We start from the raw sequence: 14240 nt of genomic DNA, 5'->3' as shown, positions 1-14240 counted from the left end.
TGTTTGTGCTGTTTGCTGTTTGCTGTTTGCTGTGTGTGCTGTGAGAAATGAAGAACTTCCGTTTTGCTGCTCCCATGAAGCTCCCCCCGGGCTTCATCAACACCAGAATCCTCAGAGACAACTTCAAGCGCCAGCAGAGCGCCGAACACGAGGTCTTGATTCGAGCCTTGAAGTACATTGCTCGAAACACCACTCTTCCTCCCAGAGCTAGGTTGGAGGCCCAGTTGCAGCTCACCTCTATGCCCCACTACACCAGAATCACCTCCTGCAAAGATCGTTGCTTTGTCTCAGGAACCTCCAGAAGTGTCCTCAAACACTTCCACATCAACAGAATCCAATTCAGGGAAATGGCCTTGGGTGGGTTATTGCCTGGAGTCCGCAAGGCTGCCTGGTGATCGCTGTTGCCCCATAGTCCATAGTCCTGTACATAGCGTCTAAATACAATGATCCTTTCCTTCTTTTTTTTTCTTCCTCTTCTTTCTCTTCCTCTTCTGATGAGCTTTGGCCTCGCTCCTATTCGCCGCCCAAAACGGCCGCACCTCCAACACCCGTCGGCTTTTCCTGAGCCGTTCTCATCGGCAACTTCCCTTTTCCGTTATAAATATAATAACCTCTTTGGTGGAAGCAATTCAACCAGTAAGATATATGAAAGATATATAAAAGATATATAAATCCACCTCCTGCACCTGCCCTGCTTGCATTCTCTCCACAAGTTGTTCATTTGTTGCCATGGAACCCATTCGTCTTGCTTCTTCCAGTGCCTCTGTTCTCAATGCTCTCGACAATGACTCTATTCTGTCTGCCCATTATGACAACTACTCACAATCTGACTCAATCAATCTCTTAACTCCAAACATTCCTCCTGAGAATCATCACACTATTCCTACCGCTAACAACAACAGGAACAACAACCTCTCACTGCTATCAAAGATCAAATTCTTTTTCACCTCACTCAAATCATTGATTCTCTATCTTTTCTTTCTCCTCAAATCCTACTACCTTTCTCAACCAATACATAAAAAGATCACATTGATCATACTTTCAATTCTCTCAACCACAACCATTTCCTTGATGCTAATTTACCACAAAAAATTATTCAATGATCTAATCGAACTCTCAGATTTCCTAGAATCCTATGACCATACTTCCTTAATCATCTGGTTCGCCATGTTCTTTGTCTCTTTCCCTCCAATGATCGGCTACACTGCTCTATCTACTCTCACTGGCATTCTATTTGGTTTAAATGGCTGGTTTCTAATTGCCTCCTCCTCAGTACTAGGCTCAACCGTAGCTTTCATCATATACAAATTCTGCTTCAAAAACTACTCACTCTATCTATCTCAAAAAAACGTCCTATTCAACGCCTTATCTCAGGTCTTTCTTGAAGAAAAGAGAAAAATCCTCCTACTAGCTCTAATCAAAATATCTCCCTTTCCTTATTCCCTACTAAATGGTGCTTTGGCCTCAATTCAAAACATCACTGTTCTACAATTCTTCCTAGCTTCGGCCATCACAACCCCAAAGCTAGTCTTCCATCTATTCATAGGCTTGAAATTGAAAAACATTGGCTCAGATGAAGACAATTCTTCCAAATTTTTAGATCTACTAGCTATAATCATAGCCATATCCTCCTTCTCTTTATTAATCTCAATCGTTTACACTAAAACTAAAAAAAAATTACTACTAATCAACAGCAACAACATCAACGACAACATTATTAACAATGACATTGAAAATATCTACGTAAATAATCCTTCTATCTTGAACGATTCTCAAGATCTACAAAACTCTTTAGACTTACTCGAACAACATTTACAATCAAATACTACAACTCATCGTTCTTCTTTCTCTACTATAAACTCCTCTTCTTCTTTTGATTTTAATAATAAATAATCCTCTACTCAATCATACTCATTTCTACTCAAATCTCAAATGTATCATTAGTTCTTTTCATTCTATTCAATTCACTTCAATACCCTTTTTTTAATTCTATTCAACTTCACTTATATTTATATTTATATTTATATTTATACTTATACTTATACTTATACACTTATATAATTTATAAAAATTTAAGAACTGAACTAAAATATTAAAATTAAAAAAAATTCTCTATAAAGGTTGCTTTTTTATCTGTTTTTCTTTTTTTTTTATTTTAATATATATTCTATCAGTTTATACTATTGTTATTTTACTTTATTTTGTGATTTTATAATATATATTTTTTATTATAAGTCTGGAATTTAAAATTGATGATATCCCTATTAAAAAGAATTGTGATAAGATTAATTAAATTAAGAAATGAGGAAATTGGAAATTAAGAATTACTTAAAAAACTAAAACAAATAAAAAAAAAATTGAAATAAACAATAAAACAAGTCGACTCTAAAGCAAATTAATTATTATGGCACTGAAAAAAAATTAAAAAAAAATAAAAAGATATTGGCACCATACGTATAACAATGAATTATAGGAAGTATATGGAATAATTAATAAATTAGATTTTTTTAAAACAAGATTTGATCCATATTTAACAATTAAGAAATGTGGAGCAAAAATACTATAAATTTTAGCAAAATCAAATGAATAAAAAAAAAAAGAAACGAAAAAAACGAAAATTAAAAATTACAAAAAATAAATCTAAATATTGAAATGAATAATGAATTTTTATTTTAATTTTAATTTAATAATTATTTTGGTCTTAAACTTTTAATAAAATCACTATGATTTTCTTTATAATTTGTAAATTCATTATCGTATGAAGGACTATTTTTATCATCGATTTCATTTATATCTGAAATATCCAGAAATCTTGCTTTGTTTAAGCTTTCCGGGCTCAATTTTAAAGTTATAGATTTTTTAGAATATAATGAACGATTTAAAATTTCAGCTTCATCTTCAAATGGCGATTTATCAATTGAGTCATTATCTGAATCAAGATAATTGTTATTTATACTATTGTTAATCTTTGGAGAAGATAAAACAGAAAAATCAGATAAAGCTGAGGATTCATAATCTATGCTATCTTTATTTGCGTGATGATAATTTGTCTCGTGAAAAGCTTTAATTTGATTATTTGTGATATTTGGGGCATTTGATCTTTTAATTGAAGAAGAAGAAGAGCCTTTTAAGTCAGCGATATAACCGTCATCTAATTTATCAGTTGATATAAAAGGACCATCATCGTCTGAGAAGGATACATTATCATTTTTGTTATTATTTTTCAAGTCGTGATCTTTTTCAATAAAGAAAACAGGTCCTTTTTGGTTATTCAACTGATGGTCTTTATTTTTAGTACCTTTATTGTTTTTATTATTAATATTGTTATTAATATTATTATTAATAACAATATTATTATTATTAGTGTTGAGAGTGGTTGAAACGCTTACTTGACGAGAATTGGAGTTTGAAGTTGAAGTTGGGGTATATAAGGTTGAGGAATTATTGGTTGATTTGCTATCGATTGAGAAAGATTTTGGGTTATGGGGAGGCAAAGGAGGATATTTTTTTTTCTTTTGCTGTTGCTGATCTAAAACTAAGAGGTTACCGCCGGAATGGGATCTGTTTCTTTCTATAAAGCTGTTGTTACGAGAGCCTAAAGCCTGGTCGAAAGGATATGGAGAATTTGAGTAGCGATGTAGATTTTTGATATATTCTTCTTGTTGAGATTTGTCTAAGTTTATTAGGGAGTCTGAGGAAATATTTTTTGAGTTCAGTCTGGGGACAGGAAGGGAGGATTTGGTTAAATCGTTATTATTTTCAGAATTTGACTTGCTATTGTCATTATTAATATCGTTATTATTTAGTTCATCGTTTGATTTAAATTTTTTCTTTAAGGAGCGAGATCTAAAGATTGATTTTCTATGAGCGTCAAGAGTTGAAGAATTAATTTGGTCAGTGTCATTTATGTTATTGGTATTATTATTATTTTGAGAGTCTAGAGAGATTTTGTTTTTGATCGATTTTGATTTTAATAGAGATTTTGATTTTGATTTTGATTTTGAGTTAGGCAGGGATTCAATTGGGGTATTTGAGGTATTTGAAGTATTATGAAGATTATCATTTAAAGAAAGGGTTGATTTATTTGGTAGAGAATCCGGAGGTAATATTGGGATTACTGAGTCGTAATAGGTTTGGAATAAAGTACCGCCGGATATGTTTGATAAGTTTGAGGAGGATTTGTTATTGTTGATGGTGTTGTTGGTGATGGTATTTGAGGTGTAGTCTGATGAAGAGATTGGGGAATTTGAAGTGGAGGATTTATTGGTCAAGAATTGATGATCGTTGTTGTTAATTGAGTCAGTTTTTTTATTGATTGAGTAAGAGTTTTGCAAAGTTTCAGCAGATTGGTAAGTTCTATAGTTTCTATATTTTGTCTTTCTTCTATCAATTTTTGATTTTGATTTAGGAGAAGAGATGGAAGATTGTGATGGGTTTGTATGGATTGAAACAATTTCGTTATTGTGAGATGACTTTTCATTATTGTTATTATTAGGAGATGAGGTGGTAGATTTATTGGAGTTGCTATTGTTATTAGTAGTAATGGTAGTGGTAATGTTTGTAGAATTAATTTTATTTTTTGATTTATTTTTTGATTTTATTTTGATATTATTATTGTTAATAGGGTTATTGTTATTATTGTCGTTGTTGTTATTTGTTGATTTATTTAAATTTTCAAAGGATAATTCGCCATCGATTTCACCAATATCGATTTCTTTATCTAATTGGGAATCTTCCCTAGAGAATTTCTTGGTTGATTTCCACCACCAAAAGGCAATTAGTAGGAAACAAACGCCAGCAGGCAAACCAACAGCTAGACCGACAGTTAAGGATTCATCAGTTACAGACATTGTTGAGGGAAAATTACGACGAAAATGAAATTTAAATGAAATTAATCAGTGAGAAAAATACAGGATACCAAAAACCAAAAAAAAGGACGTTTTTCCTATGATTTTCTACTGCTTTTTAGTATTTGATAATCTATTGGTTATAATAGCAATGAAAAAGAAAACGACGACAAGAGAATACGATGATTGAATAGTTTTCTTTTGTTTGCTTTGAATAGAAACAAAAAAAGGAATGAAATGAAATAGCCTTTTAAAGATAAATAATAGAGGATTATTAGGCTGAAACCAAAATAATTCTGCTCAGCAGTAAGAGAATCAAGTCAATGTAGCTCAAACCGGTTTTTTGGATGAGATTTGAATCAGCGTTGAATGGAGTGTAGCTGGAGATGAAATAGCTGATAGAAAGCGAATTCAGATGAAGATTCAGATGAAGATTCAAATAAAGATTCAGAGAAAGATGTGCAACGTTGTGATGAGAAAGCAGTGGCTATCGCTGCAGTGGAAAGACAACACAAGCTAGAAGAAAGAATACACGACGGAATGGTGGATAAACAACACTCTGCAAAGACCTGCTGCTGCTTTTGCGGTTTCTCCTGTTTCTGCTTCTTCTGCTACTTCTTCTGCGGCTGCTTCGTCTCCTGCTTCTGCGGCTGCTTCTGCTGCCTTTTTTCACAATCTACCAGCTTCGCCCACACACAAACCACGTGCTCCAGAAACCGCTCCTGCACTGCTCCAGCTGTGTTCCGCGTGCGTTCTGTTTGCGTCCCGCATGCCTCCCGTGTACTTTCCTCCATCCACGGCTTATCGGCTCACTGCGCCATTCCCGCTGCCTCCTGTGCGCGTCGCGATGAAGTGGCGTGTTATAAATAACCCGGTCTTCTGGGTCTAGACTCACTAGTTCCGCCTACTCCCCGCTCTTCACGCGTCTCACGTATGTTGCTTACGTACAACGGAGCAGCGTTTCTCCGCACACACCACGGGTGCATTTCCACACGTGCCACTGCGGCTACGGCTGCTATATCCGGGGTGATCCGTCCTGTGTGGTGTCAAATCACACGAGAAGAAATCCCAGAAGCTTGAGCTTTCACAAAACTACCTCAGAACCTCTGCAGCAGCTATCAAAAGACAGAGTATCTTCGTGCAAAATGGCATTTGTATGTGAGTCTCTTCTTTCTTTGTGTTTCTTTCATATCTCTTGCACTTATTAACCATGCTGCTGCTTCTGCTTCTCTTTTAACCGTTACCTCTTGCAGCTAGGAAAAGCTCTTCATTACTCAATTGATTTGGTTCTAATCTCAACATGTTTGGCTGGAATAAAGAGAACCACTGGGCTAACGTAAGTAATGGCTGTCGTCCATCTATTATCCTGTTCTGTTGGATTCGATTTTTCCATTTTTTTTTCAATTATTCAAATATTCAACTATACCTTGATATTCAATTATAATTCAAAATTCTAACTAATCTAATCTAAATCTAATTCATTCCAATATGTTTTTTCTTTTTTTTTTATTCTTTTTTGTTAATTAGTCCAAAATTGGATTTAGTAGAGAATAAAGAAATCCGTGAATATTCTCAGAAATATTTAAACGTTGGTGAATCTGTATTGGATTCTTCTGTAGGTATCATGAGCTCAAGCAGTTATTTTGTTCGTAAATAAATAATTCATTTATTCATCAACCACCTATTTACTCCATTACTTAATCGATTTATCTATTACCTCTTATAGATCTCTTCATTAATATCTCCCTGCGTTTTCTTAAAACAGCCTATATCATTTATCTCAGTGCTCTTACCTTTCTCACTTAAGATTCAAATCATAATTTCGCTATTAATCATATTCTACCCTATCTCTCCTTTTTAGTCCTTTACTGTTTATATCTTCTTATTTACATTTATTTATTTACCTTTCCTGATCTATTATTGTTTCATTGTTTCACTATCCACCTTATCCTCTCGCTGTGCGTCTGCAGCATCACACAGCATCACACCGCCGTGAACATCCTCCCGCCTATTTGCACACCTGCACATCCCACTCTTTGTGTTTTCATCGGGATTTTCCGTTCGGCTCAGCCCTCCAAAAAGAAAACTTTTCTATCAAAACTTTCTTCAACAAAAAAAACACTTTAAAAGATAATCGACTATTCAGCCAAATTTCAACAAACGCTTTTATTTAACGCTTTTACCTAAGTTTTGAGCTAATCACTTCCCAACATCTTTTTTTGGAATTTGCTATTTGATATTTTATCTTTTGTCTTTTATTTTTTGTCTTTTATTATTTTTGCATTTCAAAAACCTCCCTGAAAACCTACCTACAATCCAAATAAAAAAAAACTTCTTAAAATGTTGCAATGAATTTAATCTCAGATGGGATGATTTTCTACTTAAATAATTATCACTTTTCATTTGTTTTTCCAAAATTTCACCTCATTTCGATTTTTTCCATCTCGTCTAATCACTGTTATACCTGCATATTCACTGCCTCGGTTACCCTTTCTTTACCTTATTTTCTATTTCACAAACTTCCAACTTTCCGTTTTCTACTTCCTACAATTCTCTACACCGATTCCACTCTTTAACAAAAAAAAAATTATATTACATTGAATTTTTAATATCCCAATAATATACATCTGTAAGCACCTAATAATACAACAATGAATCTAAATCAAAAAAATTCCAAAACATAAAACAAAAAAATAAATAAGTAATAAAAAAAAATAAATAAATAAATAAATAAATAAATAAATAAATAAATAAATAAATAAATAAATAAATAAATAAATCAAAAATAAGTAAATGATAAAAAAATAAATAAAAATAAATAAATAAATAAATAAATAAATAAATCAAAAATAAGTAAATGATAAAAAATTGCTTAGAAAAAAAATCAGATAAAAAATTTCAATAAAAAAAAAATATTAAAAAAATAAAGTAAAATTTAATAAAAATAAATAGAATTTGTTAAAATTAAAAAAATAAAAAAATTAATGACAAAAAAAAGTAAAATAAAAAAACAAAATATTTCTTTTGCAATAAAAAATGCTAAAAAAATCTCTTTAATGAATGGCAAAGAAATTTACTAAAAAAATGTAATTTAAACCTTTGTAAACCTAATAAAACAATATTTCTTAAAATAAAAAAAACTGATAAAAATAAGATAAAAACCAAACAAATAAAACAAAACTTGTTGAAATATTTCAAAATAAAAATCAATATATGATTATTATAATATTTTTTTTTAAAACTTTTTAATTTTTTTAAATTTTTTTTTTTTTATTTTTTTTTTTGCTTTTTTAAGAAAAAATAAGATGAGAAAATAAATATAAAATAAATATCAGAATAAAATAAAACCAAAAAATAAATTTTAGAAAATAAAAAATAAGGAATATAAAAGAAGATTAGTATCAAACAAAATTAATCAATTAAATGTACAAGACTTTTTTGCTTAATATTGTTTTAATTTTTTTTCTTCTTTTTTTTTCTTCACTTTGTTTTGGTATAGAATTCTTAAGAGGGGAAAATAAAAACAGGACAAAAACAATAACAATAATAGTGATGATAGTAATATGGAGACAAAAATTAATTTTTTTTATAAAAACAACTTTGAAATATATTATGAAAAACAAATTTAATTATGATTTGATTATAATCATAATTATGATTATGGTTATGATATATGATTATGATAGATATGAAAAGTGTAGATTATGAAGGTGGAGAAAAAAGATAATTGATAAATGATTGTTGAAAAAAAATTAGAAGTAAATAAATTAAATTATTAACTTTCTATCATTTCATGAAATAGTATATCACAATATTTCGAAAATCAAACATAAAACAACAGAATTATAATTGTGATTAATTAAAAAATAGCTTTAGGTAACAACATTTAATAAAACAACCATTTAGAATTTGAATGAAAAACATCTGTTAAATTTTATCAAAACATATTGAATTAAAAGATTGAAATAAAAATAAAATAAAAGTTTATTGAAAAAAAAAACATCAAACTTTATTTAAAACCATTTTCTTAAATATAAAAATTAATAGACAAAAAAACACCCATGTCTGATTAAAGCCCCTAAAAAATGATTCATTTCTCATATTTATTTTTATTATAATTAATATTTTCATATTCATGTTTAATTTCATTTTCATTTTCATTTTTATATTCATTTTTATAGCTTTAATAAAAAAAATTGAAAGTTCAAAAAAAAACAACTTTAAAACAAAATAAAAAAATAAGGATGATAAAAATTTATTATACTAGAATGTTGTCAAAAACGGAGATTTTTTTTTGATTATTTAATTTTTCATTTTCTAAATCAAGAAGGATTAAATGGCATGACAAATGTATTACCAGCTAGTGAATCATCACCATCATCAATAGAAGGATAATATAGACCGCATGATTCGTAGAAACCAGACCCAACATTATTACCAGTATTTGTGGTATTAGTTAAAGTAGTCTCATAATGTAATGGATGATGTTGAGAAACTGGAACTGATGCATAACATGGAAATGATGATACATTAATTAAATTTGATCCATTGTTTGTATTGTTATTGTTGTCAGGATTAATATTACCATTAATATTGGCAAGGTTATTACTACCATTATTAGAAGCAGTAATAGTGGGATTAGGATTGTAAACATTTGAAAATTGAGTCAGATTTCCAATTGTATCCCAAAAACTAGGGCATTCTTCCGAGTCTTCTTCTGGAACTATAACTTTTCTATTAAAATAAGTTCCTGCAGGTGAATAGGTAGTTGTCGCACTTTCCTCAGCCAAACTTCTTCCACTCATATAAGAAGCAGGAGAGCGGCTGTTTGATTTGGATGAAGCTAATGATGATATTGAGCCTCTTCTTGTTTTTGGTGTCGAATAATTTGATCTTTTATGAATACCATTAATTGCACCACCAACAGGCGAAGATCTTCTTCTTGGTGTGGTACCTCTTTCAATATTAGTCGCATTTAATAATCTATGAATATTATTTGATTTTCCTGCATCAATTGTCGAGTTTAATTTTGGAGCATCATGATTCATAACACCAAAATGTTTCTGTCTAGAAGATGAAGTTAAAATAGGGGTAACAAAATTATTTTGTAAATTATTGTGCAAATTGTTGTGTAGAGTGGAGTGTAAATTTGATTGCAAGTTATTGTGTAAGTTATTTTGCAAATTATTTTGCAAATTTTGTTGCAAGTTATTTGGAAGGACATTGTTAACAATATTAACTTTTAAATTATATTGTTTGCAACTTTGAACAAGATTTTGAATCATATCATTAGAATTAATTGAACCAGATGTATCCATTTGATGTTGATTTGAGACATTTACATTTGGAAGATAATTTTGAGGAAATGGGTTATTAGTCATTTGATTAGCAGCTTCCATTAAGCCATTGAAGTCAATGATATTATTGCTGCTATCTTGAATAACGATTTTACTTGAGGTTGAGTTATTAGCATTTTTAATAGAGGAATCAAGACTATTAAATTCATTAAGATTTGCCATTGTAAGAGTTGGAAAGGATAAGTTTGATGAAAGGTTATTATCAATAATATTTTGATTATTTTGGTTTTGTTGATTGTTAATAGTGTTGTTATTAGTATGATGAGGATTATTAGTAGAGTTAGTATTGGTACAATTAGTAAGATCAGTTGCATTGTTAGTGTTATTGTTATTAATAATATTATTATTATTTGTATTTGTATTTGTATTTGCGGTAGTATTTGTATTTGCAGTAGTATTGTTTAGTATATCACGAAGAACAAAATTATTTGAATCATTTTGAAATTGATTAAAGTCTTGAGGTTGAGTGAAAGTTGAGAAATAGTTGATATCATTTGATATTGAGCCAGTGATATTTGTAGCAGATAAAGGAGAGTTTGTTGATAAATTGTTTTGAAATCTTCTAGCTAAACTTGAGATAGGGGTTGAATATGTTGAGGAAGACATTGCTGAATCCAAATTGAATTGATTTGATAAATGTGAGATTGAAGCCGAGATTTCCTGGGTTTGGTTTGAGATTAAGTTTAAGTTTAAGTTGTTAATATCGTTGGTATTTATGTTCATGTTATGGATGCCATTGTTATTATTGTTATTGCTATTGTTATCAAGCATGATGCTCTTTTGGTTATCGATCAATGCTATTGAAGTATCAATTGTTAATTTTTTATTGTCGATTAATTGCTTTTCGACGGGAGTTGTCGCAACCGTGAATGGTTGATTTGAGATTGGGGTATTCTCCTTTTTATTTGAGTTAATTAGATCATTTGAAGAAGATAAAGGATTGTTGATAGTGGTGGCAGTAGTGGTAGTGGAAGAGTTTGTTGAATTAATCTCAGTTGGGTTTTTGGAAATATCTGAGATATTTTTATTAAGGATATCGACATTTGAATTGTTGAGATCATTTTTATCATTTTTAAGAGATTCTACTTCTCTTTTAATTATTTTGTTTGCTTTATTTCTTGTAACGTCGGTGACTATTTTTCTCCATCTATTTCTACAAGTTAAAGAGGGTCTGCTTTTCATTTCCATTGATATAGTTCTCCATTTTGTGCCATATTTTTTAACTTTTTTGATTAGGAGTAAATCTTCATCGATTGGCCAAGCTCTTAAACGGTCTTTGGTGATGGAGGGATCAAGGACCTCGATGTATCTTTTAGCACATTGGTCGTCAGTTCTGCCTTTGATTTCTAGGGATACCTTTTGCCATGAAGCGCCATGTCTTTCGTAAGCCCTTAGTAGAAGCATGTCTTCCTCTGGAGTCCATTTGCCCTTTCTTAGATTTGGGTCTAGAGAGTTTGACCAACGTTTGCGGCAATCTTTTGGTTTTCTGTTGGGTAATTCTTTTGATATTGCGTCCCAAGTTATGAGGTCGTTGTAGGAAGATTTAGCGGGAAGAGAGTCAGTTAATATCACATTTCCATAAAGTTCGCCATTCAGCTGTATATTTTGTATGTTTTGTAGATTTGAAATATTTGAGTTGTTTTTGAGTTGGTTATCTATGTTTGAGTCGATATTATTGTTGGCGCTTAAATTATTGTTGGATGATATGTCAGCGCTTATTTCAGGACTTATATTTTTATTATTATTACTATTATTATTATTATTATTATTATTATTATTGTTGTTGTTGTTGTTGTTGTTAATGTTAACGATGTTATTATTAATATTTTTAATTATATATACGCCAAATTGTTTTAGATTTTTCTCTACTAGTAGTTTTAATTTACTGTCTTCTTCTTTTGTCCAAGGTTTTCTTGATTCTCTTCTATAAGTTTGGTAACCTAAAGATTCAGTTACAGATAAGGGATCGATTGGATTTGGTTTTCTTTTGTTATGTCTTTTTGGTTTTTTGTTTGTAGCAGTAGATAGACGATTTGGTTGAGAATTTATGATAGGGGCCGACTCATTTGTAATGATGAGATGCGAGATATTGTTATTGGAATCATTATTTTTGGAATCATTGTTATTATTGTTGTTATTGAGAGTAGTATTATCTTTTGTGGAAATAGAGGATGGATTAAGGAGGTTGGTGGCGATTGAAGAGGTAGAGGTAGAGGTGGATGAAGAAGAGGGAGAGGAAGAGGAAGGAAGAGAGCGGTTGGCTATTTCAGACAAGGTAGTGTTTCTGAAAACCATTTGCGAGGAATCGTATAAGATGAGGTGGACGAGATAGGGAAAGTTAGATGAGAAATGTGAATTATGAAATATAAGCAAAGAGAAAAAGTCAAAATCCAGGTCAAAGCCAAAATAGAAAAAGAAAAGGAAGAGGAGGAGGAAAAAGAAAAGAAAAAAGGAACAGCAGAGATATCAATGTAGCAATATTGAATTGTAATGTTGAATTTTACTATTGAAATACAATAATGAGTTTGAATTTGGATTTGGATTTGAATTTGTAGATGAAGAATTTGGATAATATTGCGAGTTATATTTGGACAATATATAGATGCAATATAAACAGACACTGGCCAGATAGAAAATGGGATATACTGGGCAGTGGAAAGAAAGTGGGAAAAGCTAGAGATAAATATATAGAAAAGAAAGGGAAAAGCATTTGCTTTCTAGTTTGAGAAACGATTTGATCTCCCACCAACTCCTATTTGATTATTGTCGACAAATAATATTAATTATTTAGTTAGCTAGGAAACTAGCAGTTTAGTCGTAAACCGTGAGAAAAAGGATAAAGCACAACTAAACTTTGTCTGTGGCAAATCATGGCAAACCACAGTAGAATACCGCTACAGAACAGACCTCTGGAGATTGCGAGCCCTGCGCGCGCACCGCACCTCCACCGTCGGCTCGGCTGCAGCGCTCAGAGCTCTCCGCTTCAGGCCTGCACCAGTGCAGATTCCAGAAGATTTCTGCAGCAGGCGATGCCTCCGTGTGCGCTGTGCGCGCGCGTGTGCGTGTTTGAACGCCGATATGCACCTGTGTGTACACAGGCACAGATGGATGCCTGTAGTGCGCGTGCCTGCCACACGGTGGCTGCGTAAGGGCATAAATAACCGCTGCCGGGATGCGGGCGGAGACCCGCGGCACACGGTGAGCGGTGGAGCCCGCTGACATTGTCGACACTTGGGCTGTTGCTGTTCTGCTTCTTCTGCTTCCTCTGGCTCTTCTGCTGTGTATCCTTTCTCTTTTCGTTTCCGTTCCATCTTCTCCGGCTTTTTTCGTTTCCAGTTCATGGGCTTTCACACTTCTCTCTCTTCTTTGAAGAGGCGAATATCGCATCCCTTTTCTAGGTCTAAGCTGAAAACTAAAAATCACAATAACAATACTAACATTACTGCTACGAACAGTAATGACAACAAAATTAACAATAAAAGTATAAGTCTTGACGATATTAATGATATCAAAAACATAATCAACAAAAACCAACTAGATCCTCCAATTCATTCCATAACTAATTCTAAAACTATTCCCACTTTAACTCATAATAATTTTAATGGAAAATCTTTAAATAAAACAAAATCACTTAAATCTTTCAAATCGTTAAAATCGTTAAAATCGTTAAAATCGTTAAAATCTTCAAAATCTTCAAAATCTTTAAAATCTTTAAAATCTTTAAAACAAAATAATCCAATTCATTCAATTAATCCAATAAATTCAATAGATTCCAACTCCTTAAATCCGATTAATAATAATAATAATTATAACAATATTAATAATCAATATAGTAATAACAACAAAATTTATATATCCCAATCAACTTCAATATCTGATCACTTTCATAATATTAACCAAATCAATTCAAATATTTCAAATAACTCACTCTTTTCAAAGAAATCAAAAAATTCAAAACAATCAATTAATTCAAATCATATTAATACTAGTAATACTAGTAATATTAACAATACCAGTGCTACTAATACTATCACCA

At 31.3% G+C, this 14240-nt stretch overlaps 6 protein-coding genes across 6 annotated transcripts; 4 read left to right on the top strand and 2 right to left on the bottom strand.

Moving 5' to 3' along the window:
* Window positions 1-47: 47 nt before the first annotated feature.
* MRP2 (mitochondrial 37S ribosomal protein uS14m) lies at window positions 48-395 on the top strand (the record flags this gene model as incomplete). The annotated part of the gene is made up of 1 exon (XM_020190659.1): window positions 48-395. One exon carries the CDS (start codon window positions 48-50, stop codon window positions 393-395), a length of 348 nt encoding a protein of 115 aa, XP_020046743.1.
* Window positions 396-984: 589 nt separating this feature from the next.
* On the top strand, window positions 985-1701 carry TVP38 (Tvp38p; the record flags this gene model as incomplete). The annotated part of the gene is made up of 1 exon (XM_020189563.1): window positions 985-1701. A coding segment is annotated over one exon (717 nt), but the record flags the coding sequence as incomplete, so codon positions are not given.
* Window positions 1702-2690: 989 nt separating this feature from the next.
* On the bottom strand, window positions 2691-4850 carry ASCRUDRAFT_70945 (uncharacterized protein; the record flags this gene model as incomplete). The annotated part of the gene is made up of 1 exon (XM_020191866.1): window positions 2691-4850. The coding sequence occupies one exon, from the start codon at window positions 4848-4850 to the stop codon at window positions 2691-2693; it is 2160 nt and encodes a 719-aa protein (XP_020046741.1).
* A 1109-nt stretch (window positions 4851-5959) lies between these two features.
* On the top strand, window positions 5960-6626 carry ASCRUDRAFT_76420 (DUF1748 domain-containing protein; the record flags this gene model as incomplete). The annotated part of the gene is made up of 3 exons (XM_020193462.1): window positions 5960-6001; window positions 6101-6183; window positions 6375-6626. Coding segments are annotated over exons 1-3 (218 nt in total), but the record flags the coding sequence as incomplete, so codon positions are not given.
* Window positions 6627-11413: 4787 nt separating this feature from the next.
* Window positions 11414-12214, bottom strand: ASCRUDRAFT_25882 (uncharacterized protein; the record flags this gene model as incomplete). Its single annotated transcript, XM_020189915.1, has 2 exons — window positions 11414-11800; window positions 12074-12214. Coding segments are annotated over 2 exons (528 nt in total), but the record flags the coding sequence as incomplete, so codon positions are not given.
* A 1182-nt stretch (window positions 12215-13396) lies between these two features.
* Window positions 13397-13856, top strand: ASCRUDRAFT_76417 (uncharacterized protein; the record flags this gene model as incomplete). The annotated part of the gene is made up of 1 exon (XM_020193461.1): window positions 13397-13856. A coding segment is annotated over exon 1 (313 nt), but the record flags the coding sequence as incomplete, so codon positions are not given.
* Window positions 13857-14240: the final 384 nt, after the last annotated feature.

The sequence above is a fragment of the Ascoidea rubescens genome (genome assembly GCF_001661345.1).
Source record: "Ascoidea rubescens DSM 1968 unplaced genomic scaffold ASCRUscaffold_8, whole genome shotgun sequence".
Taxonomy (NCBI): Eukaryota; Fungi; Ascomycota; class Saccharomycetes; order Ascoideales; family Ascoideaceae; genus Ascoidea; species Ascoidea rubescens.
This window is presented reverse-complemented; position numbering and strand designations above follow the sequence as displayed.